The sequence below is a fragment of the Lissotriton helveticus genome, chromosome 7, assembly GCF_964261635.1.
Source record: "Lissotriton helveticus chromosome 7, aLisHel1.1, whole genome shotgun sequence".
NCBI lineage: Eukaryota > Metazoa > Chordata > Amphibia > Caudata > Salamandridae > Lissotriton > Lissotriton helveticus.
In genome coordinates this window covers 1710091675-1710117373 of record NC_136068.1, presented here as the reverse complement: position 1 = coordinate 1710117373, position 25699 = coordinate 1710091675, and the positions used below count along the sequence as shown (strand labels likewise).

The 25699-nt window shown below is 47.8% G+C and overlaps 1 protein-coding gene across 1 annotated transcript in view; it reads left to right on the top strand.

Moving 5' to 3' along the window:
* The first annotated feature begins 436 nt into the window (after positions 1-436).
* The window catches only part of NPHS1 (NPHS1 adhesion molecule, nephrin), a 291924-nt gene continuing 266661 nt past the window's right edge, over positions 437-25699 (top strand). Inside the window, exons 1-4 of the mRNA XM_078653831.1 lie at positions 437-662; positions 772-894; positions 1296-1427; positions 23343-23424. Coding sequence (XP_078509957.1) covers positions 437-662; positions 772-894; positions 1296-1427; positions 23343-23424 — 563 coding nt within the window. The remainder of the gene's footprint in view (positions 663-771; positions 895-1295; positions 1428-23342; positions 23425-25699) is intronic.

Below are 25699 nucleotides of genomic sequence, written 5' to 3'. Positions count from 1 at the left end.
TATTGTGTCTATGTGCCACATACATCAAAAAAGCATTTTGCGATTTTTAATGAATCGCTATTTAGTAATCCAATAAGTCTATGTATGTAAGGAATCGCCAAAGATTTAGTGATTCCTTAATATTACCAAATAGTGAGTCGGTAAATAGGTGATCGCTATTAGGTAAGGGAATCACAAATTGCGATTCCCTATTTGTAGTCGATATTTTAGGTGACTGCTGTTTTTGAGATTAGCTAAAATTGCAACTACAAAACCTTTCATACATCTTGAAAGGCTGTTTTACATTCGCAAACGGCCCAAATTACTTCTTCGCACCATTTGTAAATGCAAAATTGTTTGATATAAGTGGCCCTAAATGCTTGACTGTCTCTCCTTCCACCATCCATCACCAAACTACACTAACCCAGATGTCTATCAACTAACCTTCCATGAAAACATGCACTTATTAATTTCTTGCTGCACAGGTTTCTGGTGCCAGCAGCAGGCCTTCCGAATCCAGCCAAATAATATCACTGCGGTGGCAGGAAGTGTGGCCATCTTGCAGTGCGAGGTGGAGAACCCGTCGGGGTCTGTCCAGTGGGTGAAGAACGGGCTCTTGCTTGGGCCCGAGAGGGTTATTCCTGGCTTTCCTCGATACACCATGTTTGGAGACCCTACCAAAGGTAAGAAAATAGCATTTAGGCCTTTTTTTCTGATGAAGTAGATGTCCAAGGGCGTTTAAGCCTTTGGTTCGCAGGCATGCCGTTGACCTGTCCCCCATATCATTGTCAGGAGAGCACCATTTGCAGATCACCGGCTGTGAACTGCAGGACGACGCGGCATATGAGTGCCAGGTTGGACGTTCAGAGACAAGCTATGGGATTATCTCTCGCACAGCCCTCCTGGACGTGCTCAGTGAGTATTGTGGTCTTCCGCTATAGTGTCCAGAGTCCCTATGATTATCAATGCTGTTCACGCCTTTAAAGGACTCTTCTTCACTCCTTCCCTGTAAAGCTCCATAGTTGCTTCTTCCTATGCCTTTTTTTTTTCCTAGCTACTTTACAGACTCAATTCTCCGTCATTTCCTTCGCTCTTTTCATTCCCCAGTGTAGTCCTGAGTATTTATTATCTTTTCATTCATTCTCTTGCTTTCATCCTGCCTACCTGCCTCCCCTCATTGTTATTGAACCCTTTTTTCCAACCATCTCTGCCTCACATCTCTGCCCCCTTTCCTATCTTTCCATATCTGTGTGGGGAAGAGGGTGTGTGCTGTTTCTTAAAGCACCCTGTCCATTTTCTCTCTCTCTTCTTGGCAGTCCCTCCTAAGACGCCATTGCTGAAGGAGTACCAGGCAGACAGCATCGTGACCTGGGTGGCCGGACTGGAATACACAGTGACCTGCAACGCCTTGGATGCTAAACCTGCAGCTGAGATCACCTTTACCAAAAGTGAGTTATGATATAAAGTCACTGGGATGAGAGAATGAGCTGGTTCTGAGAGGGCCAGGAGTCTTGAAGACAATGACCACAAGCAGAAGGGACCTGGGTACCAAAGAGCCAAACATCTAGATGAGACTGAGAGGAGCAATAGACTGCATTGAGTACTTACCAGTAATTGCATTACTACGAGTCCATCGCTAGCTTAGATTCCTTATGTAGGTGAGGCCTCAGTGCCTCTCCCGACACCCGTCCCAAGCACAAAAGTCCTCCCCACTTCCTCACTTACTGTTTATTCAGCATGCCCATTAACATATAGTGGGCATGGTTATACAGGGTGGGATGGAGGGATTTAGGAATCTAAGCAAGATTGAACTTGGAGTAATTCAATTAGTGGAAAGTAATTAAAGCATTATCCCCTTGTCCCTGTCGTTTAGATTCCTTACCCAAGCAAAAAGAAAGCCAGGACAACTGTGTTGATTGCAGAAACAACATTATATATTGCCATATTGTAGACTATGGTTACTTCACCGTAGACAGCACCCTTGAACCAAAGAGATCTTCCACTGCAGGACCCTGTGAGACTCTGTAGTGTTTAACCCGTTTACCGCGGCGGACATTCCGCCACGGTGGGGGCGTTCCACGTTCCGAACAGCATAATCCCTTCCATGGAGAGCAGCCCCATGGGGGGTTCCCAGGTGATAGCAGGGGGTAGGCCGCCGCCAAAAAACTTGTGCCACCCCTTCCACCCCCCTAGGTACGCCATCGGGGGTCCACACTTTGGGCAGGACCTCCGCATTGCAATTTTTCTTTGCTGAGGTTCCGCCACGACTGCTGGACCTACGCCTCGATTGCGGAGGCCCTTTGTGATTCGGCCCTTGGGTAGTAAGCTGTGATGGGTTAGAGGAATTAGCTGGATCCAGGAAGAGGACTGGTTGGAGGTAGCAAAAGTCAGCAAAATATAGTGAAGGGTTTTGGAGCTGAATGTTCTTGCAGTGGAAAAGGTTTTGCAGAAGAAAGAGCTTGCAGCAGGAAGGGGATAAGCAGGAAGGAGTTTGGAGCAAGGAGGGACACTGCTGGAAGTTACACAGATGAGACAGGATATTTGAGCAGAAAAGACAATAAAAGAGGAAAGAGTTGAGCAGAGAGCGGCCTAGTGCAGGAAGAGCACTTGAGCACAGAGAGATTAGGAGTAGAAAGACGCAGGAATGCCCTGGAAGCACTTAAACGACTGAAAGAGTAAAAAGAAGGGAAAAGGTTGTTGGCATGGAGCTGGCATTGGTAGAAGGGCTGGAGTAAAAATTAATAAGGAGCAGGAGAGGGGAATGTCTGGAAGAAAAAGAGCTAGCCTACCAGTAGCTGATGCAAAGAAGGAAAGGCACTGCAAGCAAAAAGACGATCAATAAATATTACAGTATCCCCATGCTGGTACAGTGTACCCCTGAGCGGAATGTAAAAGATACACCTATGTTGATGTGCATGCCCTGATTGCTTAACCCAAACTAATTAGGAGTCCAGTGCCTAACTGGGGGGAGGGGATGCTTTTGTTTGTAAGGTAGAGTACACTGAAGGCAGCATCAACACCACCAGACCATGGTTAGGGAAAAGATATAGAAGCTGTCTTAACTAAGGGACAAAAGGACAGCCAAGATTGGTCCGCTGGCCCTGAGGACAAGTGTCTATGTCCAGTGGCTCATGAGGGGTATTCACCTTCCCTACTTCTGCCATTTGGGCGTTCTCCCATACTTAGAGTACTTGAGCAAAGTAAAACAGCCCTAGCATCGGTGTCACTTCAGAGCTGGAACAAAACAACGGTTTACATATGTGTACCAACCCCTAACCAGACCCTGACTCAGGAGCAGCGTGAGATACACTCACATCTAGCCAAACTCCATGAACCCCAATCTCATGCCGCATGTGACATCTTCCTCATGCGGCATCCTTCATACCCACTGAGATAGTCTCCTTGGGCAGATTGTGTCCAATAGTGCCGTGAAGAAACCAAAGAGACCACAGACTGTCATCCTGACCTATCCATTCAGGTATCTATCCATCCAGCCATATGGACCACATCGGTCCAATAGAACTGATTGTTGCGGAGGAGAATGTTTACACTGCCCACTTCCTGGTTTGACCCGAGGGGGACATTTTGGAAATTAGCGCTCTAGTTATTTTGACTAGAGATGCTACTTCAGAGGAATGAGTGCGCAGACGTGTCAAAGGCAAGCCTGTCTGCACATGCTTGCGTCCTGACTACACCCGGCCCCCGGACCCCTAGTCTTGCTGGCCCAGAAATGACCCCACTCACTGTGTACTCTAGAGAACAACTACTGAAGCTATGGTGGGAGGGTAAGCCTATTTTATGCATGCCATTTGGCTTTAAGAAATGTATAACTCAAGACCTAGCATGAGCAACACCTGTGGTTTTAGGGCATCTCACTTACCCGCTAGCTCACCATAGAACATTCAGAATAGGGTGAAAATTGCCATGACGCCCGAGGAATCAGTGAGGCCAGAGGTCAAAGTTAAAGGTTTCCTAATCAATGCTAGGTCAATGATACGACTTAAAGTTGAATTTGCAGAATGTCTTTCTGCTCAGGACCTTGATTGGGTCTTCATCATGGAATCCTGGGCTAATGATGCAGCAGGCCCCCATCTAGTAGATGCTATTCCTCCAGACTTCTAAATCCTCAGACTAAATAGAGTAGGAAGGCTAGGAGTTGGTCTGGCGGTGGTTTATAAAGCATAGTAGCAATATAACCTAAAACACAATTTATGTAGTAGTTCGTGTGAAGCCTTTTATTTTAAGAATTTTTTGTAATTTGTTTTTTTTATTTTGTGAAGTTTTGTATAGCGCTAACTAGACCCAAAAGTATCAGAGCGCTTTACATGAGCACCAGTTACGTTACAGAGGGACACATTCATTTTTGTTAGGCACGAGGAGATTAAGTGATTTGCCCAGAATCACAGGATGTTAAGCGTCCCTGCAGAGACACGACCCGGTTCCCCAGTTCCGAGGTCGGCCACCCTAGCCGTTAGGACACATTCTCTCCTACTAGCTCTTTTTCTGGAATGTTAATCTACATGCCTACTCCCCCTACCCCCCCCCCCCCCCCCCGGACCCAGAACTTCTTTCCCAATTAGCTACAAGCAAGCAAGTTTCTTAATTTAGATATAACACAGATATCTTTAAAAGAGAATTACATAATTCACATTATATACTACTGTTAAAAATGAAAACAGCAAAACAGTCAGTTGACCAGCCACGATAAAAATAAAAGTCTTCCGCATCCTCACCATCCTAGGTCCGTAGGATTTTTAAAAGAAAGATAAAAACCAGACAAAAAGTAGTACAAAGGTTTAAAACCTAATATACGAAGAACTTAACCCCTTTTTCTTTACTCTCGCTAACTTGGATATCATACATCTGAAAGACGACCCAATTTTCCTAGAGGTACTACTCATATTCTTTTCATTTCATCCTCCCTAGAAATTTGGGGTGTATCATAGGGTGTATTAAGTGATAAAAAGAGAGGTAAGAGGGGGGATTTAGCAGGACCTCTTTAGCTTGAAATTGCAGTATGCTTGCTGGATGAACTTTGTTAGTCTTATATTTAAATCAGTGTTTTCAGAGTTCAAAGCCACAATGATAGCTTGCCTGCAAGTTCGGGTGCCCAACCTGTTCCATTCGGCTTTTAGTTTGCACTTGCGTTGGGAGTTAAAGGCTGGGCAAAGGCAAACCACGTGCAACAATGTTTCGGCTGTTTTACCGTACCCTCTACAAGTTAGATCTTCCGCCGTGCGTCTCCAGGAGGGTAAGTCTTGCAGAAAACGCCAGTCGCCGATTCTAATAGCTATAAGGCTACGTTTTAGGTACAATGAGTATGTACAGGAAAGGTAAGCGGCGGGGAGTAGCCGACTGTAGGAATTTACAAGAGCCCAGGAATGACTGCGTTTTGAAAATAGTGCTTTGTCTGTGATGAGTGATCTTATTCTCACACATTTTTTGATGGCGATTTTAAACGCTGTCTGGCTGGGGTTAAGAGCCCATAGATCGCCTTCTGACATTTGTTGGATATAGTCCTTAAAAAGGCGACCAAACGTTCCTCCTGGGTTTTTCTGGGAGATTTCTTGCCAGACTAAGGATTCTAATGAGCCTGGGTCAGCCTGTCTAAGCTTCTTTCCCAATTGAAATATTGAACCTTATAGAGCCCTTTCATGGTGGCAAATGGCAAACATACTGTTTTGGTGGACTTTCATTTTCATTTTGAGGTTAGCGCTAATAGAGTTTCTATTGCACTTAAAGAGACTTTGACCTACCTTGGACTTCCAAAGCTAGTCACAGTCCTCTCGCATGTGACAGGACATACCCTTGACTGCCTTTTCTAAAAATACCCCCGGTGGTCATTTCAGTCTGTGCTTCCCCTCAGCTTGTCAGATCACTCATCAGTCTCCTTCTCACTCACATTGCCGCCTCTCCATGGGAGGGACACACTTATCAACAGCTAGATGCTCCGTAAGGATTGGAAGGGGGTATCAGCTGAAGCTCTCTCTACGGCGTTAGTTAGCAAGCCCTTTGTTGCACAGGAGAACGTGGAGAAAGGGGCGGAGGACAACTCAGCGTGGCTTTGTGGGCCATTGACATGGTTGCTCCCATATAGGAAGTCAAATGGAGGAGAACAGTGCCTTCGCCCCCCTGGTTCACAAACTGATGTTGCTCAGGCAGGCCTGCTGCCGCCAGGAGCGTGCCTGGAGAAAAAACTACGAGGTGCAGGAAAGGACTGCTTACAAGACAATGATTAGAGAATATAATGTAGCCAATGAATTCACAAAACGAGAGGCAACAGAAATGTAAATTTAGTATAAACTGATGATCCCGAGTCTTGAATGTTGATGCAGAACTTTTATTTAATATATATTTCCAAACATGTGCAGCCAACGTGTTTCAACTTAAGAAAGGCTTCATCAGGGCCAAAGAACTAAGCCTTTGTTAATGCCAGAACAATTGTAGGTGCACCTTGATCTGTTTCGGCATTATAGACTGCACTTGTAGTTTAAAATTAGTTTGAAGTCATATAGTTCACAAACCAGTGGTTCTTGATGCCACACTGTATACGGCATGACGAGTAGTGTCCTAACTCCCATAACATCCGGCGTTTTTTTAGCCGGACAAGTTAGCATTATCACTGATACATCTCTTTTGGGGGCTACCCTCGGTTGTGGAAGGAAGCAGTAGTGAAGCCACTTCTTAAGAAGCCCAACTTGGACCTTAATGACCTTAAAATTACCGCCCTATCTCTCTTCTCCCAGTTCCAGCTACGATCTTGGAGAAACATCTCAATAGCCACTTGGTGGCATATGTGAAAGAACAGAGTTGGTTGGGCAGGTCAGGGTTCGGGTTCCGAAGAAACCACTGAACTAAAACAACGTTGCTGTCTGCTACGGACTGTATTCGGCAGCTGGTAGCTGCAGGGTGCGGCTCTGATCCTGCTGGATCTGTCTCTGGCCTTTGACACCATCTCCACACATCTGTTGATTAAACACCTGCGGGAATTGGGTGTCACAGACAGGGCTTTGAAACTACTCTCTTCCATCCTTAAGGATAGATTTCAAAAGGTGACTTTGAACCAGTTTCAATCTTACCCATTTTGACTGATTTGTGGGGTGCTGCATGGCTCATCATTGAGCCCTACGCTCTTTAACCTGTACGTCTCCTCACTTGCCAGGTTCATACGTTCCTTTGGACTACAAGAGGTCTCATATGCTAATGACACCCAGATCATTGTATCGATTTTGAAAGATATTGCAGCTACCGCAGCTAACTTTAACCATTCTATGACTGCAGTAGCAGGATCAATGGAAAAAGACTTCCTGAAGCTCGATGGGGAAAGACTGAAGTTTTGTTCTTTGGAACACAAGCCTCTATTTGGAGTAATAACTGTTGGTCTGAGACACTAGAGACCTTAAGTAAGCCAATAGAGAGGGACAAGAATCTATGGGTAATCCTGTACTGCAAGCTCTCACTGGATCGGCAGGCCAACTGAACTGCGTCAACTTGTTTCTGGCCAATTAAAATGCTGAGGAAAATCTTTCCTTTCATTCCCCTCTTGGCACGGAAACAAGTAGCCCTGGTGCTGGTCATGTCACAAATTGACCATTGTAATGGGCTTTACTTACATACCAATAGCAGCTCCCCAGTCAAACTGCAGATAGTCCAGAATGTGTTGGCTAGGCATACTTTGGATATTCCAAATCGTCAGTCGGTGTCCATGGAGATCACATGATCTGCACTGGCTCCCAATAAAAAAGCGCATTATGTTTAAGGTCTTCTGCATAGTGCACAAGGCCCTCTACCAGATCAGCCCATGGGAATAAAGGCAATGTGTCACTGGTATATATCCCTAGAAGAAACCTTAGCTCAACTCACTTTAACTTGGTGACAGTACCTAGAGTTCAGAAGAAGAGATGGGGATGCAGAGCTTTCTCAGTTGTGGCAGCAAGACTGTGGAACTCACTTCCTAATCATCTAACTTGTCTCTTATTGCACTGTCTCTTCAGAAAAACTTTAAAGACCTGGCTTTGTACTCTATAGGTAGATCCTCCAGCTCATTTTACAACTCTGTTAATCAGCTTTTGCGCTGAATCAGACCACTGAGACTACAGCGCCTTGACACCTATGGGCACTTGCAGCACTTTATAAATCCTGCTCAAATCAAATCCTATGGCTATAAGGGAGACAAATGCATAAAACCAGTGCTCCCCTGTCACCAGGTACATCACTCACAGTGGGTGGCTCAAGCCAGACGGATCTCACTCCCAGACATGCTGGCCCACTCAAGTGGCTCCTGAAAGCAGCGTTTCACAGCTGTTTGGCGACAGTCTCAAGAAGTCTCAACACATGCTCCTGAGGGCCGGTGCCCGCTGATGGTGGTGCCTTGGCATACCTTACTGAAATAACATTCCTAAGCAACTTGGGACCATACGGGAATCAAGTCCTATACATAGTCAGATAATATCAACAAAGGCTCAGTGTACTACCAAAATCAGTTAAAAATATTTCATTTTATTCATATATATTTTTAAAATCTGACATAAACAGCCATGATAAAACATAAATAGCATCACAGACAATACAACAACATATACACTGAAATAATCAATGCAACAGATGACTAAACATTACTCAAGACAAGATCAATATTCATGTGGTATAAACCATAAGTGGCTGAACTTTGTAGGTGTTTGTTATTTTCTCTAGGCTCGTTTCGGCGTACGAGACGCCGTCTTCAGGAAGAGCCACATAGATGTCTGCATGAGAAAAAAACACACATAATGCATATAGGACAACAGTACACTGAGTCTGTGTAGGGATATGGGCTGTACAGTAAACATACACACAGGAGAACTCCATAAACATACAGAATAAAAGTGATAATGTTGTCAAGAGAAGAAGTATAAGATATAGAAAGACAAACCGTGCATAGAATATGAAAGTGAGAGAAAACTACCCATACTTCTACACCCAATGTGGTGATAAAGAATGCAGAGGCAGGAATAATAGTGTGAAATGGGGTGTAATCAATAACATCTAGTGACCCCTACAACTTACCAAAATGAGGAATGGAAGCTGAATGCTGGGTGTAAATCTTAAATAATAAGCGATTCTGCAAAAAAAGACCAACCAAAGAGGACTGAAAACATAAGAAAACTAAGTGGAAACTGATGAGCAGCCAGGTATATACAGATAATTACCTGCAGATTGACACTAAGTCCACGTGATATGTAGACAACTGTAAGTATTGGATGAACCAAGACTGATGAATAAATCTAAAGAACACAGAAGAAACCATACATTAAAGAAATATATACAAAGATAAAGTGTAAAGAATTACATTAGCGCCTAATAAGTGATAATTCACCTGAAGATAATTGCACAGGTCTTAGAATGAAGAAACAATGGTACTGGGGTGACGCTTGAGCCCAAGTCATCGTACCAACGGGACTTCAGGGGGAAAGAAAGCCCCCTTCACAAGAGTCTGCAGGGGGTAATATATACCCCGTTGTGAGCCTCAATGTAATGTATAAACGATGGAATTTAAACTGCACATGCTAAGAGTGGTAATACCTTAGACGCTATGGTCTCAGTCTTGATGCAATGACGAAGGATACATGAATCACGATAAGGTTGTAAAAGGAAAGACTGTTAATTCGTAGTGTCTCTCTGATAAAAAGAGTAGAGCAACATAGCAAATTAAGACAATATTTGCATTTCTACAGCGCTCTGAAAAATTCATTCATTCAAGCGTGACTGCAGAGCGAACTCCAATAACACCAGCATTGAGTTTCCCAATGATATGTATGTAAAAACAATCTTACAAGGGTATATCGCAAATGTAACCGCACTGGCGCAGCATGCTCAAAGGGAGCTGTGGTCAAACGGGTAATTTCAATACAAATGTAAATGTAAATGTAGTTGAGCTTATATAGCGCACAGCTACCCGCAGTGGGTTTCCCGGCGCTTGCTTAGGGAACCCTTCCTGGTATTCCCCTGTGAGATAGCAGGGTATCCACAAGGTGAAAGTCAGGCATCCCGCCACGAGGGGCCGTTGTGGAGATTAAGCAAGCTATTGCCCAGAGTTGCAGAGTGTGAACCCGTGAGTCGAGGAGGCACCGGGGCGAGAATTATTGAGTCTGTGGAATTTTTAGCCCAAGACCCGCCAAGGCGGGGAATTGAACCCTGGTCCAGGACCGATCTCAGCTTCCGGGTCTGCCGCCTCTAACCCCTGAGCCACACTTCTCCACAAGAGACTAAACATGGCGAAAATCACTGATCTCTAATGCATAGTTGCTGAAGTTATGGAGCATTGAACACGGCCAACCGCAAACACATGTTATGCTATGCTAAGGTGTCTTGTATAGCGCGAACAGCTGCCCAAGCAAAAGGGCGTCTCGGCGCTGAGAGAAAAAACTGACACAACACAAGGCAACACCAGCTAGTTAGTAGGGAAGAGAAAAGTCTTGATAGCCTTCCTAAATTCTAAATAGTTGTTAAGGCCCCGAATCTGTGCAGGAAGTATGTTCCATAGCATGGCAGCTCTGTAACAAAAGGAACGGCCACCAGTTCGGACTCTATGGATCCGAGGAACCACCACCAAGTGCTGGCCCTCTGACCGAAGGGGGCGTGATGGAACATAAGATGAAAGAAGATTGGCCAGAATAGGCGGAGTGGCAAATTTCAAAACCTTAAAGGAGGTACATAAAGCCTTGAACTCAATGCGCCTGGCCACCGGAAGTCAATGGAGTCGACGGATGGCACTGGACACAGAGCAGAACTTCCGCAAGCCTAGGAGGGTTCTGGCTGCTGCATTTTGTAACTTTTGCAGTCTCTGAACCTCTGCTTTATTAGCCCCTAAGTAGAGGGAACAGGCATAATCAAGATTGGACAAGACCATCGCTTGAATGATGAACTGACGTGTAGAGGCATCAAAGAAGCCCATCAGTGGCCTAAGCCCCCGTAGTAGCCCAAAACAGATCCCTGCTGTTTTTTTGGTTTGGGCTCGATAGTTTAAAGATGAGTCCAACCAAACCCCAAGTTCTTTACTTCTTGCTTAGGGGAAGGGGGCACAGACTTGCTGGCCACCAAAGGTCACTCCACAGACCATGGTCTCTGCTTACCACCAATACCTCCGACTTGCTGGAATTCATTTGGAGGCAGTTAGCGGTCATCCACTCGGCCACTGCCACTAGATCGCCCCGAAATTTGAGGGCGTCTTGCTCGGTGTTATTGGAGGGTGCCACCACTAGCTGAGTGTCATCAGCATAAGAGACCATAGTCAGGCCCCTACTCAAAGCTACAGCAGCCAAAAGTTGAACATAAACATTAAAAAGTAGGGGACTGAGGGAGGAACCCTGCGGCACCCCTTGTCTGATACAGTATTTACTGGACACAAACGGGGGAGCTGATACTGAGAAAGACCTCTCATGAAGGAATGAAGCGAGCCACTCCAGTGCCTGATCTGTAATTCCTACCTCTGCCAAGCATCTCAACTGAATGTCATGCGATACTGTATCAAACTTGGCGCTTAAGTCCAACAGGATCAGCGCCGATGTTTGCCCCGCATCCATGGCCAACCAGTGATGTTCTGTCACAGCCAGGAGAGCCGACTCCGTGCTGTGACCTGGCCTAAAGCCATTCTGGGAGGGGTCTAGTATATTGTTGAGAGTAAGAAAGTCTGACAAGAGGGAGTTCACATACACCTCTGTGATCTTAGCTGCTCAAGGGAGCCAAGAAATGGGCCGATAACTTTCTGCTTTAGTTGGATCGAGGGTAGGCTTTTTAAGCAGCGGCATTACTTTGGCCTGTTTCCAGACCCTGGGCACGGTAGCCGTACTCAGAGACTTATTAATTACCTGAGTCAGAGGGGGTAAGATGGTTGGCAATACCTTCTTGAACTGGTCAGGTTTAAGAGAATCAACAGGAGAGCCTGACTTAATCCTGCTACCCAGCAATTGCAACTGATCCACCGAGATTGGGGGAAAGGTGTGGAGCGTATTCAGTTGCTGGCAGCAAAATGCCGCCAATGGATTGCCGTGTGCGGAAGGGAAAGAGCCGTGGATATCCTCCACCTTTTCACAAAGAAGGTGGCCAGCTCCTCACACTGCTTGTTAGACTTAATAGTAGAGCCCACGTCATTATGCTGAGATTGCAAGCTGGCGAGTATAGAGAACATGCTCTTAGCGGGTGTTGGACTTGGCCCTTAGGGCAGGTTCACCCCTAATCTTTTTGCTTTTGTTTGTGACCCAGAGTTAGTGATTTTTGGGTCTCTGCGCACTTTTTCCCTGTGTCCCAGAGTGAAAGTGCGTGCGTGTAGTATGGCTGGCCTGCCCTCCCATAGGAATGCATGGGGAATGTGTGTGTCCCTGGTAGTTCCTGATGTGTGGGGAGTGCAGGCACGAGTTTGGTATGTTTGAACTCGTGAGAGCGAATGCTGCAAGATGGTGTCTGCGGCATGTATGTGTCTAGAAGGGAAGTGCTACTTCTGGACATTGATGTATGTGTGCAGTGAGGGTGCTGGAGCGTGATTGGCTGGAGCTGGCTGGCATGCCAGGCTCCAGGAAGTCTGGATGGGTCTGCCCGGTGGTGAGTGTGAGATCAGCATGAGTGATGTGTGGGAGGAGTAGATCTGTGTCCTGGATGGGCTGGGTTTTTCCCCACACAATGCTGGCTCCGCCCCCCTGTGGTTCGTCTAACGACCCAAGCCTCCCCAGTGAATGAAAGGGGTGGTTGGGCCATCAAGGGTACTCCCAAGCCAGCTGCAACTGGTTTCCCCCACCCTGCACCCTGAAGACAAAGGAATTTATGGTATAAAAATGGGGCTGTGTCCCCACAGAAACTGTTCTCTTCCAGGATCCTTGCCAGAGGGGGCTGTTGCTGCTGCTGGGGCCAGGAGGACCGCCACTTGGCCTGTCTCCCTGCCTGGAGACCCAGTGTGCTGGCTCTGGCCCTGCCTTGCCCCCCTGCCCGCCTCCAGACCCTGCTGGAGCCTTTGCTTCACTCTTAGCGCTTGGGGGCGCTTATTTGCCCACTAGCGCTGTGGAGCGCTTTTCCTTTTACTCCTAGCGCTGAAGAGCGCTTTATTTTACCCCTAAGCGCTGGGTGCGCTTTATTTTGATTCTAGCGCTTTGGAGCGCTTTGCCAGGCCGAGCGAGTGCCCACCTCGCTTTATATTTAATTTGACGCCGGTGCCCACCCGGCATTGCCCCGTTGTTTCACTGCCGCAGTCCCAGGATCGAGGAGAAGGCGAGAGGAGGCAGCCGCTGACGTCACGAGCTGGGATTGGCCCAGCCGGCGGAGATTCCCTCGCGTCATAGGGCAGAGGCTCTGTGATTGGTCCCGACCTCAGGGACTCCCGTAGCGTCATCCCGGGCCCGCACAGGGATTGGCCAAGCCTCGAGGGCTTCCCCGTGTGCACCCAGGAGACAGCCAAGCCGCCCAGAAGGAGAGCCGACCGAGAGTGAGAAGCGCCGCCCGGGAAGCAGCCGGTGAGTGCGGGGGCGTTCCTCTTTGTTTCCGAGCGGCCCCAGTTGGCAGAGGGCCGCTCCAACGTGGGCAGCATTTCGTTGTGGGAGCCAAGGGCTCCGGGGGCAATTGATCTTTGTCGAGCCTGCGAGGCTCCCGCCCTATGTATAATTTGAGCCCCGAGAGGCTCCCGCCCCTAATTTGGTTTCACGAGTCCCGAGAGGCTCGAGTGCCGGCACCCTGGCCCATTGAGCCCTGAGAGAGGCTCTTGAGCGCCCATCCTTGGTTTAAAGCGCAGAAGCTCTTTAGTGCCAGCGCATTTGTTTTGTGAGCCCTGAGAGGCTCTGGGGACACGAGTGTGGTCAGTAGCCCCGAGGCTCCCACACAGTGTCTCCTCCCCACCAGTGTTCTTGAGCCCACGTGGCTCCAACGTTTGCCTACCTGCTATTTACAACTGTCCAGCACTTAGTGGACAGTTGCTACGTTTAGGCTTTGTGTGCTGTGCTGCCTGCGCAGCCTTCCCTGACATTGAGACTCAGGGCATTCCAGCCCTTGCGAGGCCAGTTGGCCTGAGGGACCTTTCTAATGTTGTGCCATGTGCACCCTGCGCAATTTATGATTCCTGCTTATTTGATTTCTGCGCAAAAATTCTACCTGCACCTCTGAATGTGTTTTAATGTTTCATGTGCAATTGTTTGTTTTATCGCCTTTGCTAAAAGTGACCTGCTTAGGTGATTTCTTTATGTTTTTATTCCCCTTTGCTAAAAGTGACCTGCTTAGAGGAATGTTTTGTTTTACCTTTGCTAAAAGTGACCTGCTTAGGTAATTGTTTATGTTTTATCCCCTTTGCTAAAAGTGACCTGCTTAGAGGATTGTTTATGTCATTACCTTTGCTAAAAGTGACCTGCTTAGGTAATGCCTTGTGTTTTTATTCCCCTTTGCTAAAAGTGACCTGCTTAGAGGAATGTTGATGGTTTATTGCCTTTGCTAAATGTGACTTGCCTAGGTGATTATTTTAGGTTTCCTTCCCTTTGCTAAATGTGACTTGCTTAGGTGATAGGTTTTCCTTCCATAGGTCCTGATGATAAGGTCCTAGTTCCCTCGTGATTTCCCTACAGTGTTTAGGGTGGCGTAGGAGGTATTTTCCCTTTACCAGTAGTTACTGGTTGTATGCTACATTTTCTATTTCTGTGTTACAGTCATTATATGTTGATGTGCTTAAGTGTTATACCTACAAGTATTATTTCTAAAAGTGCATACCCCTGACAGTGGTCCAGGTGGCCCTGTCCTGTACATAATCCCTTGTAAATCTTGCCCGTGCCTGTTGGCACATTGTAAAGTGTGTGTCTTATCTAATGTGTTTTTATTATAATACAAAGGCTATTTTTGATATAACCTTGTGTGGAGTTTCCTTTGTGGTGGGCCTAGGGTGTTGCTGCTGGGGTGCGCGCGCAAACGCTTTACACATCGCCTCCGAGATTAGCCTTGCTGCTCGCGCCACGTTACCTAGAGGGTGAGCGGGGGTTATCTTGGTGTGTAACTCCCTTGCCCTGACCTTAGAAATGGTGATCCCTGACTGACGTTGGCGCAAGCCTTGGCCAGCCAGAGATCCCGTTTCTAACATTGGTGGCTAGCGGTGCGGATTGGACTTGCGTTTGCGCTGTACCACAGTGGCGACAGGCCACATTACAAAACTCTGCAATTTTAGATAACCACATTTTGGGGATTATTGTTTTTAGGGAAGTTCAGTTTTGCTTCTCCTGAAAGGTGTCATTTTGTGATTTGTGTCCAGTACATTTGTTCCCCGCCCTGCTTCCAGAGTTTGGTACCTGTGTCACTTGTGGTCAGGTTGAGAAAATCAGGGGTGGTAGAAACTGCCTTACCAGTCCGAGGGGAGGGTGTGTGTGAATGAGTGGTGTGTTATACTGGATAGAGGAGTGCAAGTTCCCTGAGATAGGAATCTTGCTGATTTTTGTAATTGTATACTCCTGTTTAGCTCAGACCCCCAGGTTCCCTGTGTCAAACTCTTCTTGAGAACGTCCGCCAAAATGGAGCCTGTTTTTGATCTCTGTTGTCTTTTTAGGTACAGTAGGTCAGAGCTGGTCAGATTCTGTGAAGAGGGAGGCATGGAGGTGAGTGAGTCGGATACTCAGTCCCAGCTTAGGGACAGCCTGATCATATGCCAAAAGGGTCAGTGGGATCTTGAGCACAGTGAACGAGAGAGGGCCCGGGCCGCACGTCATGAGGATGGTGAGTCTGTGGAGAGCCCTGAAGAATGTGAGTTGTATGATGATGACAGTGGATGGATATCAGCAGATAGTGAGGACCCCATAGATAGGGAGTCCCTTGCTGGGTCCAGTGTCAGTACCAGCGCCCCATCCCTTTCCCTGTCCCCAGAGGATTGGTTAGATAGGAAGGAAGAGAGGGAGCATCAGCTAGCGATGGAACAGCGCATGTTAGAGCATGCCCAGGCTATGGCGCAGCTGGGTGTCAAGAAACAACAACTAGAGGTCGAGAGAGTCCTAGCGTGGGAGAGGATAGAGGTGGAGAGGAGGGCCATCATCCGTGAGAGCGCAGCCCTAGAAGATAGACTCTCCCCTGCCCACAGTTGTAATTGTCTGGATTCCCCAGGGAGGGTGGAGTCCAGTGGTGGCAGCTTTTTAAATATAAGTGTAGACAGTCCCACTCCCAGTTCCCCGAGTATGGTACCTGTTTCCTGAGAAGAGGAGTGTCGGTTGAAATTCAGGAACCTGAGGAAACTGCCTCACCAGGATTGGGAGGAGTTTGTGGATGACTGTCCAGATGCGCAGTGTGATTGGCTGGCATCTAGGCCGGACCAGAAGTATGGGAAAGCAATGGATATGTTTCTCCAAGAGCAGTTGCTCAGTGTTGTGTGTCCAGAGTTGCGCCAGCACCTGTTGAGGTTGGAATGTTTTTGTCCTTGGGACCTTGCAAAGGAAGCAGACCGATGGGACAGTGCGAGAGGTTCTTTAGAGTCACTAGTGGGTGATTCCAACAATAGTGGGTCAGGTGTCTTCCAGCCCAGTGTGGTGGAGGAGGGTGAGAGTAGCCCAGCTAGGTCCTTGGTTAGTGAGAAGGGTGTAGGGGCTGACTGCCTGTCTCAGTGGAGCGGGAGTGAGTGTGTGACCGAGAGTCCCCAGACGCCCGAAGCCCTGTCACAGAGCCTGGATGGTTTCTTTAGGGAACACCAGGAAGGGAACCAAGACTTGCCTGTTAGTTCACTTGAGGGAGATCTCCTAGTGTGTAGAGGACCTGGAGCATCTGTAAGCGGAGCTTCTATGGTTCTAGAGTCTGGCAGTACCGCTCCAGTAGGGAGGGTACAGGAGTCCAGCGAAAGGAGTGATTGGGGAATAGTATGTGAGTCCCCAGAAGTCCTGGAGTGCCAGGCATTGGTTCCACCAAAGGTTCTAGACCAGAGGTTGGAAGGCCAGGTTCAGGATCCGCCTGACCTGAAGGGTGGGACTACTGTAATCAGTGTCCTGACCAGTTCTTTTTCCAGAAGTACCGCCCCGGTTGGGAGGGAGCAGGACTCTGGAAGGGGGTGCAGAGGGTGGGAGAGCCCACCTCTGACCCCGGTGCAACCTAAGGGGTTAAACCCTAGGTTGGGAGAATGTTGTTTAGAGGGAACCCCTCGCAGGAGGAGGAGGAACCCGAGAAGAAGAGGTAAGGGGAGGAGAGCCTTCCCTGAGACTCCTGGTCCGCCTGAGGTTGTAGACCCTAGGTTGGAGAACCAGTGGCAGTCTAGCCCTGTCGTGCAGACAGGAAGAGTGGAGCATGGCTATTATGTGCCAGGGGTTACTACCCCCCACTTTGTGAGTAGGCAGGATCCAGTGGTACCTGGGTGGCCTAGGGCCTGGTCCTGGCCGAGGGCAGCTGGAGAGTACCAGTGGGGTACCCCAGTTAGTCCCTACAGTAGTTTTAGAAGGAACCCTAGGGGTTCACCGTGGAGTAAAACAGGAGGGTGTCCCTGCAGTTGCGGGCCCGCGTCCGTGTTTTATCGCCCCAAGCGACCAAGCAGACCATCACGGTGGTGATTGGTCTGCCCTGCGTTTTGGCTGGAAGGGGGTCGTGTTGGACTTGGCCCTTAGGGCAGGTTCACCCCTAATCTTTTTGCTTTTGTTTGTGACCCAGAGTTAGTGATTTTTGGGTCTCTGCGCACTTTTTCCCTGTGTCCCAGAGTGAAAGTGCGTGCGTGTAGTATGGCTGGCCTGCCCTCCCATAGGAATGCATGGGGAATGTGTGTGTCCCTGGTAGTTCCTGATGTGTGGGGAGTGCAGGCACGAGTTTGGTATGTGTGAACTCGTGAGAGCGAATGCTGCAAGATGGTGTCTGCGGAATGTATGTGTCTAGAAGGGAAGTGCTACTTCTGGACATTGATGTATGTGTGCAGTGAGGGTGCTGGAGCGTGATTGGCTGGAGCTGGCTGGCATGCCAGGCTCCAGGAAGTCTGGATGGGTCTGCCCGGTGGTGAGTGTGAGATCAGCATGAGTGATGTGTGGGAGGAGTAGATCTGTGTCCTGGATGGGCTGAGTTTTTCCCCACACAATGCTGGCTCCGCCCCCCTGTGGTTCATCTAACGACCCAAGCCTCCCCAGTGAATGAAAGGGGTGGTTGGGCCATCAAGGGTACTCCCAAGCCAGCTGCAACTGGTTTCCCCCACCCTGCACCCTGAAGACAAAGGAATTTATGGTATAAAAATGGGGCTGTGTCCCCACAGAAACTGTTCTCTTCCAGGATCCTTGCCAGAGGGGGCTGTTGCTGCTGCTGGGACCAGGAGGACCGCCACTTGGCCTGTCTCCCTGCCTGGAGACCCAGTGTGCTGGCTCTGGCCCTGCCTTGCCCCCCCTGCCTGCCTCCAGACCCTGCTGGAGCCTTTGCTTCACTCTTAGCGCTTGGGAGCGCTTATTTGCCCACTAGCGCTGTGGAGCGCTTTTCCTTTTACTCCTAGCGCTGAAGAGCGCTTTATTTTACCCCTAAGCGCTGGGTGCGCTTTATTTTGATTCTAGCGCTTTGGAGCGCTTTGCCAGGCCGAGCGAGTGCCCACCTCGCTTTATATTTAATTTGACGCCGGTGCCCACCCGGCATTGCCCCGTTGTTTCACCGCCGCAGTCCCAGGATCGAGGAGAAGGCGAGAGGAGGCAGCCGCTGACGTCACGAGGGGGCCGCGCTGGGATTGGCCCAGCCGGCGGAGATTCCCTCGCGTCATAGGGCAGAGGCTCTGTGATTGGTCCCGACCTCAGGGACTCCCGTAGCGTCATCCCGGGGCCGCACAGGGATTGGCCAAGCCTCGAGGGCTTCCCCGTGTGCACCCAGGAGACAGCCAAGCCGCCCAGAAGGAGAGCCGACCGAGAGTGAGAAGCGCCGCCCGGGAAGCAGCCGGTGAGTGCGGGGGCGTTCCTCTTTGTTTCCGAGCGGCCCCAGTTGGCAGAGGGCCGCTCCAACGTGGGCAGCATTTCGTTGTGGGAGCCAAGGGCTCCGGGGGCAATTGATCTTTGTCGAGCCTGCGAGGCTCCCGCCCTATGTATAATTTGAGCCCCAAGAGGCTCCCGCCCCTAATTTGGTTTCACGAGTCCCGAGAGGCTCGAGTGCCGGCACCCTGGCCCATTGAGCCCTGAGAGAGGCTCTTGAGCGCCCATCCTTGGTTTAGAGCGCAGAAGCTCTTTAGTGCCAGCGCATTTGTTTTGTGAGCCCTGAGAGGCTCTGGGGACACGAGTGTGGTCAGTAGCCCCGAGGCTCCCACACAGTGTCTCCTCCCCACCAGTGTTCTTGAGCCCACGTGGCTCCAACGTTTGCCTACCTGCTATTTACAACTGTCCAGCACTTAGTGGACAGTTGCTACGTTTAGGCTTTGTGTGCTGTGCTGTGCTGACTGCGCAGCCTTCCCTGACATTGAGACTCAGGGCATTCCAGCCCTTGCGAGGCAAGTTGGCCTGAGGGACCTTTCTAATGTTGTGCCATGTGCACCCTGCGCAATTTATGATTCCTGCTTATTTGATTTCTGCGCAAAAATTCTACCTGCACCTCTGAATGTGTTTTAATGTTTCATGTGCAATTGTTTGTTTTATCGCCTTTGCTAAAAGTGACCTGCTTAGGTGATTTCTTTATGTTTTTATTCCCCTTTGCTAAAAGTGACCTGCTTAGAGGAATGTTTTGTTTTACCTTTGCTAAAAGTGACCTGCTTAGGTAATTGTTTATGTTTTATCCCCTTTGCTAAAAGTGACCTGCTTAGAGGATTGTTTATGTCATTACCTTTGCTAAAAGTGACCTGCTTAGGTAATGCCTTGTGTTTTTATTCCCCTTTGCTAAAAGTGACCTGCTTAGAGGAATGTTGATGGTTTATTGCCTTTGCTAAATGTGACTTGCCTAGGTGATTATTTTAGGTTTCCTTCCCTTTGCTAAATGTGACTTGCTTAGGTGATAGGTTTTCCTTCCATAGGTCCTGATGATAAGGTCCTAGTTCCCTGCGTGATTTCCCTACAGTGTTTAGGGTGGCGTAGGAGGTATTTTCCCTTTACCAGTAGTTACTGGTTGTATGCTACATTTTCTATTTCTGTGTTACAGTCATTATATGTTGATGTGCTTAAGTGTTATACCTACAAGTATTATTTCTAAAAGTGCATACCCCTTACAGTGGTCCAGGTGGCCCTGTCCTGTACATAATCCCTTGTAAATCTTGCCCGTGCCTGTTGGCACATTGTAAAGTGTGTGTCTTATCTAATGTGTTTTTATTATAATACAAAGGCTATTTTTGATATAACCTTGTGTGGAGTTTCCTTTGTGGTGGGCCTAGGGTGTTGCTGCTGGGGTGCGCGCGCAAACGCTTTACACATTGCCTCCGAGATTAGCCTTGCTGCTTGCGCCACGTTACCTAGAGGGTGAGCGGGGGTTATCTTGGTGTGTGACTCCCTTGCCCTGACCTTAGAAATGGTGATCCCTGACTGACGTTGGCGCAAGCCTTGGCCAGCCAGAGATCCCGTTTCTAACAGCGGGATTGGTACTTTCGTGTATTTGGTTGGAGAGGAAAGCTGCTCATGCTTGGTAGATGGCTTTATGATATTTTTTGATTGCTGCTCTATAGATAGCCTTAGCCTGCGGGCAGAAATCCCTTCTCCAAATCCGCTCCAGCTTCTTGCAACCCTTACGCAAATCAGCGAGGTCTGTGTTGTACCAGAGTCTTGTTTTGGATTCACGACAACCTGACCATTTCATAGAAATGAGACTGTCTAATGGTCGCCTGATCCATTCAGAGAATAGCCCGTATGCCTCATTGATGTCCTCCGGCAAATCGGGACACGTGGCCAGGAGGCCAGCCTCAAATTGATCCCAGTCTAGTTTATAGCAGGGTCGCTTCAGCAAAGTCAGCCACCTCTTAGGCTGGGCAGGAGTGATTCCATACAAAGACATGGAGACCAGAAAATGGTCCGTCCAACTCATCCTGACCGGCGCATGCATGATGATATAGGATATATTGGTGAAGACCGGGTCTAATAAATGGCCAGCAGTATGTGTAGTACCTATGACCAATTGCAACAGTTGGCACGCTGCAAGGTCGGCTATGAAACTCGCTATATCTGAATTCTTGGTGTTGTCTAAATGGAGATTCAAGTCTCCCAGCACTGTGAAGTTAGCAGAGTTCGCTGCTAGGGAGTTCACAATATCTACAAGGCCTCCCTTAAACCTGAAGAAGGTCCCGGGGGTCGATACACCAGGAGTCCTGACATCGTATAGGTTAGACTCAAGGTAACTTTGAAATAACCACTCTCGCAGCCGATAATCGAGTGTCTAATAAAGGAGCAAGGTTAGCCCAATTTATAGATTATCGCTATGCCTCCCCCCCAAGATGCTCTGTTTAATGACAGAATCTTATAGCCCACGGGAGGCGCCATGCTAGGCTCAGCTGTTGTGACATCAGAGAGCCATGTCTCTGTAAGAAAGAGAACATCCGGAGAAGCCTCCTCCAATAGGTCATAAACCTCAGCATGATGTCTGACTAGTGAGCGGCAGTTCAGACTGAGAATACACGCATGCAGCCCAGGTTTAGGCGTGGAGTGACATATGGGTGAAATATATGTGGCTTGAAGGTCACACCTTAAACAGCAAAAAGGGCCTTCAACAATGAGCCCATCAACCAGCATGCACCACCTTACAGCTGTCCGCAGCTCAAGCAGGTCCTCACGGGTATAGGTGATAATACCCCTAATAGGAGAGACAGCGTGTCTGGCGTCTAGCTTCGTACTGGCGTGGTCGGGCGCAGACGGGCTTGCCTTTGGCGCCCCGCCGGCGTGCCCGCTGCGTGCATCTGCTGCGCGGTAGCGCCATAGATGGTTTTATAGAGTGCAGCCGCTGCTGAGGGCTATATCGGTTGTTAAAGGCCCCCCCGAGTTACAGTCCTGAGTCGCAGATGAGTAACTATAACGAGGGAGACGGCCTTTAAAAACTGTATAGCCCGAACCAAAAGGTCTATAAGGCTATTAGAAAATTCCAACCACTAAGGGTAGAATGTTCTAAATTAAAAATGGAGAAACATGAAGACAAACATTAGAATGATGGTGGTCCAGGCTTATATCAGCCATTAGAAGCCTGGAGCCACTCCATTTTCTTCAATGGAGCTCTCAACATTCCAATGGACTAATTTTATGTTATGTTAAATGCCACTTATATAGCGCCTAATTACCATCAATCTCTTAGCGCTTATCTACGGGTTTACAGCCTAGCACCAGCTATTGCGTGTCAATTTTTTTTTTGATCAAACCACAAATGATCATTCCTAAAACCAAACAGGTACTCACCAAAAATTGTAAATAAATTCCTTCGGTTTTATGCGTGACTCTTGCCAGTTGGGCGGTGCCTGCTTGGTACACTATGGAGTTGATGTGATAAACTTTTCTAGTGTTGCCTATTTTAGCCCAGCATAGTAGACAATGTGGGGAGTGGGTGGCTAATGAGAGTTTGTGAATTCCCAAAACTCATAGATGTAAATACGCATGTAGTCCACGTAAGAGTATACATTTTGGGTTTTGATTTTGAATTAGGCCCTTAAACGGGCAATCTTCAGGCTGAGCATAGTCTTTTCACCACCCTCCCAATTTAGACCGTGTTAATCTTTGGTTAAGTTGTGCTTATGTGATAGGCTTGAGGAAAGTGAGTAAGAGGAGACAAGGAAAATGATTGTGGAGAAAGGGAGCAATCACTGAGGACAAAATAGTCAGTTTAATTGAGCCAACTGATCATTTTCAGGAGTGATTTTGGAACATGCACTGATGGGAGAATTTGAAAATGTGTTAGCCCTACGCAAGATGGGTGACACTTATCAGGGCTGAAGACAGAGTAAGGATACAGAAAGCGGGGGATTGCTGAAAGGTGGATACTCGAAAGGATAACATGCTAGATCCGGGAAATTTACAAGTGCGTATGACTCTGAGTGCAGAGAAAATCTGGTTAGGGACACATCCTTGGAGCTCAGTTCCTCTTTGAGGGAGCCGCCATGGTTTCACGCTTTTCTATGTAACATTTGCCCACGGGAGACTGTTCGAAGTGAAAATCTCTTGAGATTGAGGCTGTGGCAGCAACAGTTTTACAAATTGCACAAGGCTGCTTCTTCTCAGACCAGTCTCCAGCGGGCGTAAATTACTTGGAAAAGCGTAACCGCTGGTATGTTGTGCGATATTTGTATGCGATGCATGCTCTTGCATACAATTGTCATGGAGATGATTAGCGAAACCTGCTTAATGGAACACAGTAAGTTTAGTGAAAGTTTTGCTTATAATAACATGATAAAAATGCAATTTCTCCCACCCAAAACCTATGGGTCAGTAGTTAGAGTGGGCTACACCCCATTGTCTGGATATAGCTCATTTAATCCTCCTGTCCTAAATCTCCTTTCACAGGTGGCAGCGCCCTCTCTGGGTTCACGTCTGACATCCGAGCCGGCTCCAAAGAGAAGCTGTCCCACACTGAAGCCATGGTGAGGTGAGAGAACCTGCAACTTCTTAGACCATGGAGGACTGGAAGTGTAATCCTGTCCATGGGCACCAGGGATAAATGGCATCTGGGGCACGTGCACATAAAAACATGAGTATTAAGAGCACATGGGCGTTGGTGATATGTTGGCAGAGTATCTGAACACATTGGCATCAACAACAGTGCACAACAAGGCCATTGAAGCATTGAAGATGCAAGGGGGGTAAAGGAGGTGAAGGCAATCTGTGGAAAGGAGGCACAGAGTAGCATCAGGGGAGATGACAATATATGAGAGAGATGTTATTGTTAATACTGGATATGTGAAGAACCGCCTGCCTTGAACTCTAAGATGATGAATGTATGAGTGAACAGTGCTAGATCCCTCTTCAGCTAGGTCTGGTCTGAACAGGTCCCACTGCATAAATACCTACAAGCTTCATGTGTTTGACTAGTGCCAAGAAGAAGCTAGGCATCTTTGGCAGTGATCAAGATGTGCATTCAAGCCATGAAGATTTAGCCAACATTAGTCGAAAAGTTAGACCACATTCCTATTAAAAGTCTATGTTTGCCCCTAACCAAACCTTTGCTTTTCCAGTGCCCTGCAAGTGGAGTATGCAGGTTTTTGGCGTTTGTACTAACTTAGTGTACTGCCTCATATTTGATACCCAATGTAGAATTTGTGTTACTGGATCCAAAGGTCCTTGTCATGGTCTAGTGTTTGATAGTTTTATAGTCAAAGAAGGAGTTCCTGTCCCTCAGTACATTCTGAGTCAAGCAGAGCATTTGAATAGTAATGGTTGTCAATCGGGAACGAATGCAGATATTGAACACTGGGTTTGATATGTCCCTTGATGTAAAGCCGTAATTAGGTTCACTGCTCAAGTCTGACCTACCTAGGTTCGCGTAATGTATTTTCTTCTTATTGGAGATTTTATAAACCTTTGCAATACTGCAATTTGTGGAGCAGCAGCTCTTTATCTTGGTTCACAGTAAGATGTAGCCTCATTTCCCCCTGAAGAAGAAGTTTCCAGAGATGCCCTCTGAGATGGCATTGAGTAGTGGTTGGGATGGATGGGCAGAGGCAAAGAACAGTCAGTCACTGAGAGTCAAGCTGGTTCATAGAGACCGTCAATGGGAAGTATTTCTGATTAGCCATGAGGTACCTAATAAGACATATTTCATTTCTACCCCATCTAGACTCAGGCAGATGTTTTTATGATTGTCATATTGTGGCTCAGCTGACATAGTCCCAGGCTTAGGAAATGTCCATGTACATTTGTATTTGGAGACTCGAGGCCCAATGCGCAAAGTTTCCAATCACGAGGAGGTGTGAGTCACTACTATACACTGAGGAGTAAGTCATAAATAGTAAACAGTAAGCCACCCGCATACACCGAAAACTCTTTGTGAATGCAACCCTGAATGGCATGATGTTGGTGTAGGAGACAGTAAAGACTAGAAGTTCAAACAGGGTGCTTTTGTGTCCTGTTGCTCAATAAGGATTAGCTCCTTATTGTTGAAGCTATCTACAGTGTGTTTCTAAGATTTGGTCACTTTGAGATGTATGATAAGAGGATGAGTGCCATCATGGGAAAGTGTCAGGGATACAGCCATGCGCCTGTTGTATTTTGTGGTCTGATTTCTTACTATTGTGTGCACACTGAAAAGAGATCCCGCCTGCTGTACACTAATCATACCAGTCACTGCTCTGAAAAGGACCTGGAATTTACCTTACAACAGACCTCTATCTCAAGCACACCTCTAGCAGTCCAAGGACCATGGAGCATCTTCACATATCTGGAGATCCAGCACCTGCTGGAAGCATGCCAACACCATCTAAGCACATAACATATGCTCCACTAGCCCATCCCTCTACAATGCTGCAGAAGCCACTCGCCTTTACTCATTGTCACTGCATATCAGTGCTGCCACACATCACCTCTTGTGTGTGTCTCTCTGACACTATCACCATCATGACCGTTCATCTTTGATGCCCTTCCCTCCACACACCTGTCTCATTTCTGCCTTAAGGGCTAGACCCTTTTAGTCCAGATCACTATCCTGACCCTCAATCCTTTACTTTACAGCCCCACCCCAGGTCCTCACTTTTTGCAATTCTTCACACCATATCTCCACCTTGAGTGTCTCACTATTATAAGTTGTCCTTCCATCTCACTGCCTTCAGGTGTTCACCTTTGACCTCCTGTACTCCACATTTCCGTCTCCTCTCGTCATCCCATGCTTCTTTAACACATCACCATCCAAGCCCTTTCATTCTGCCTCT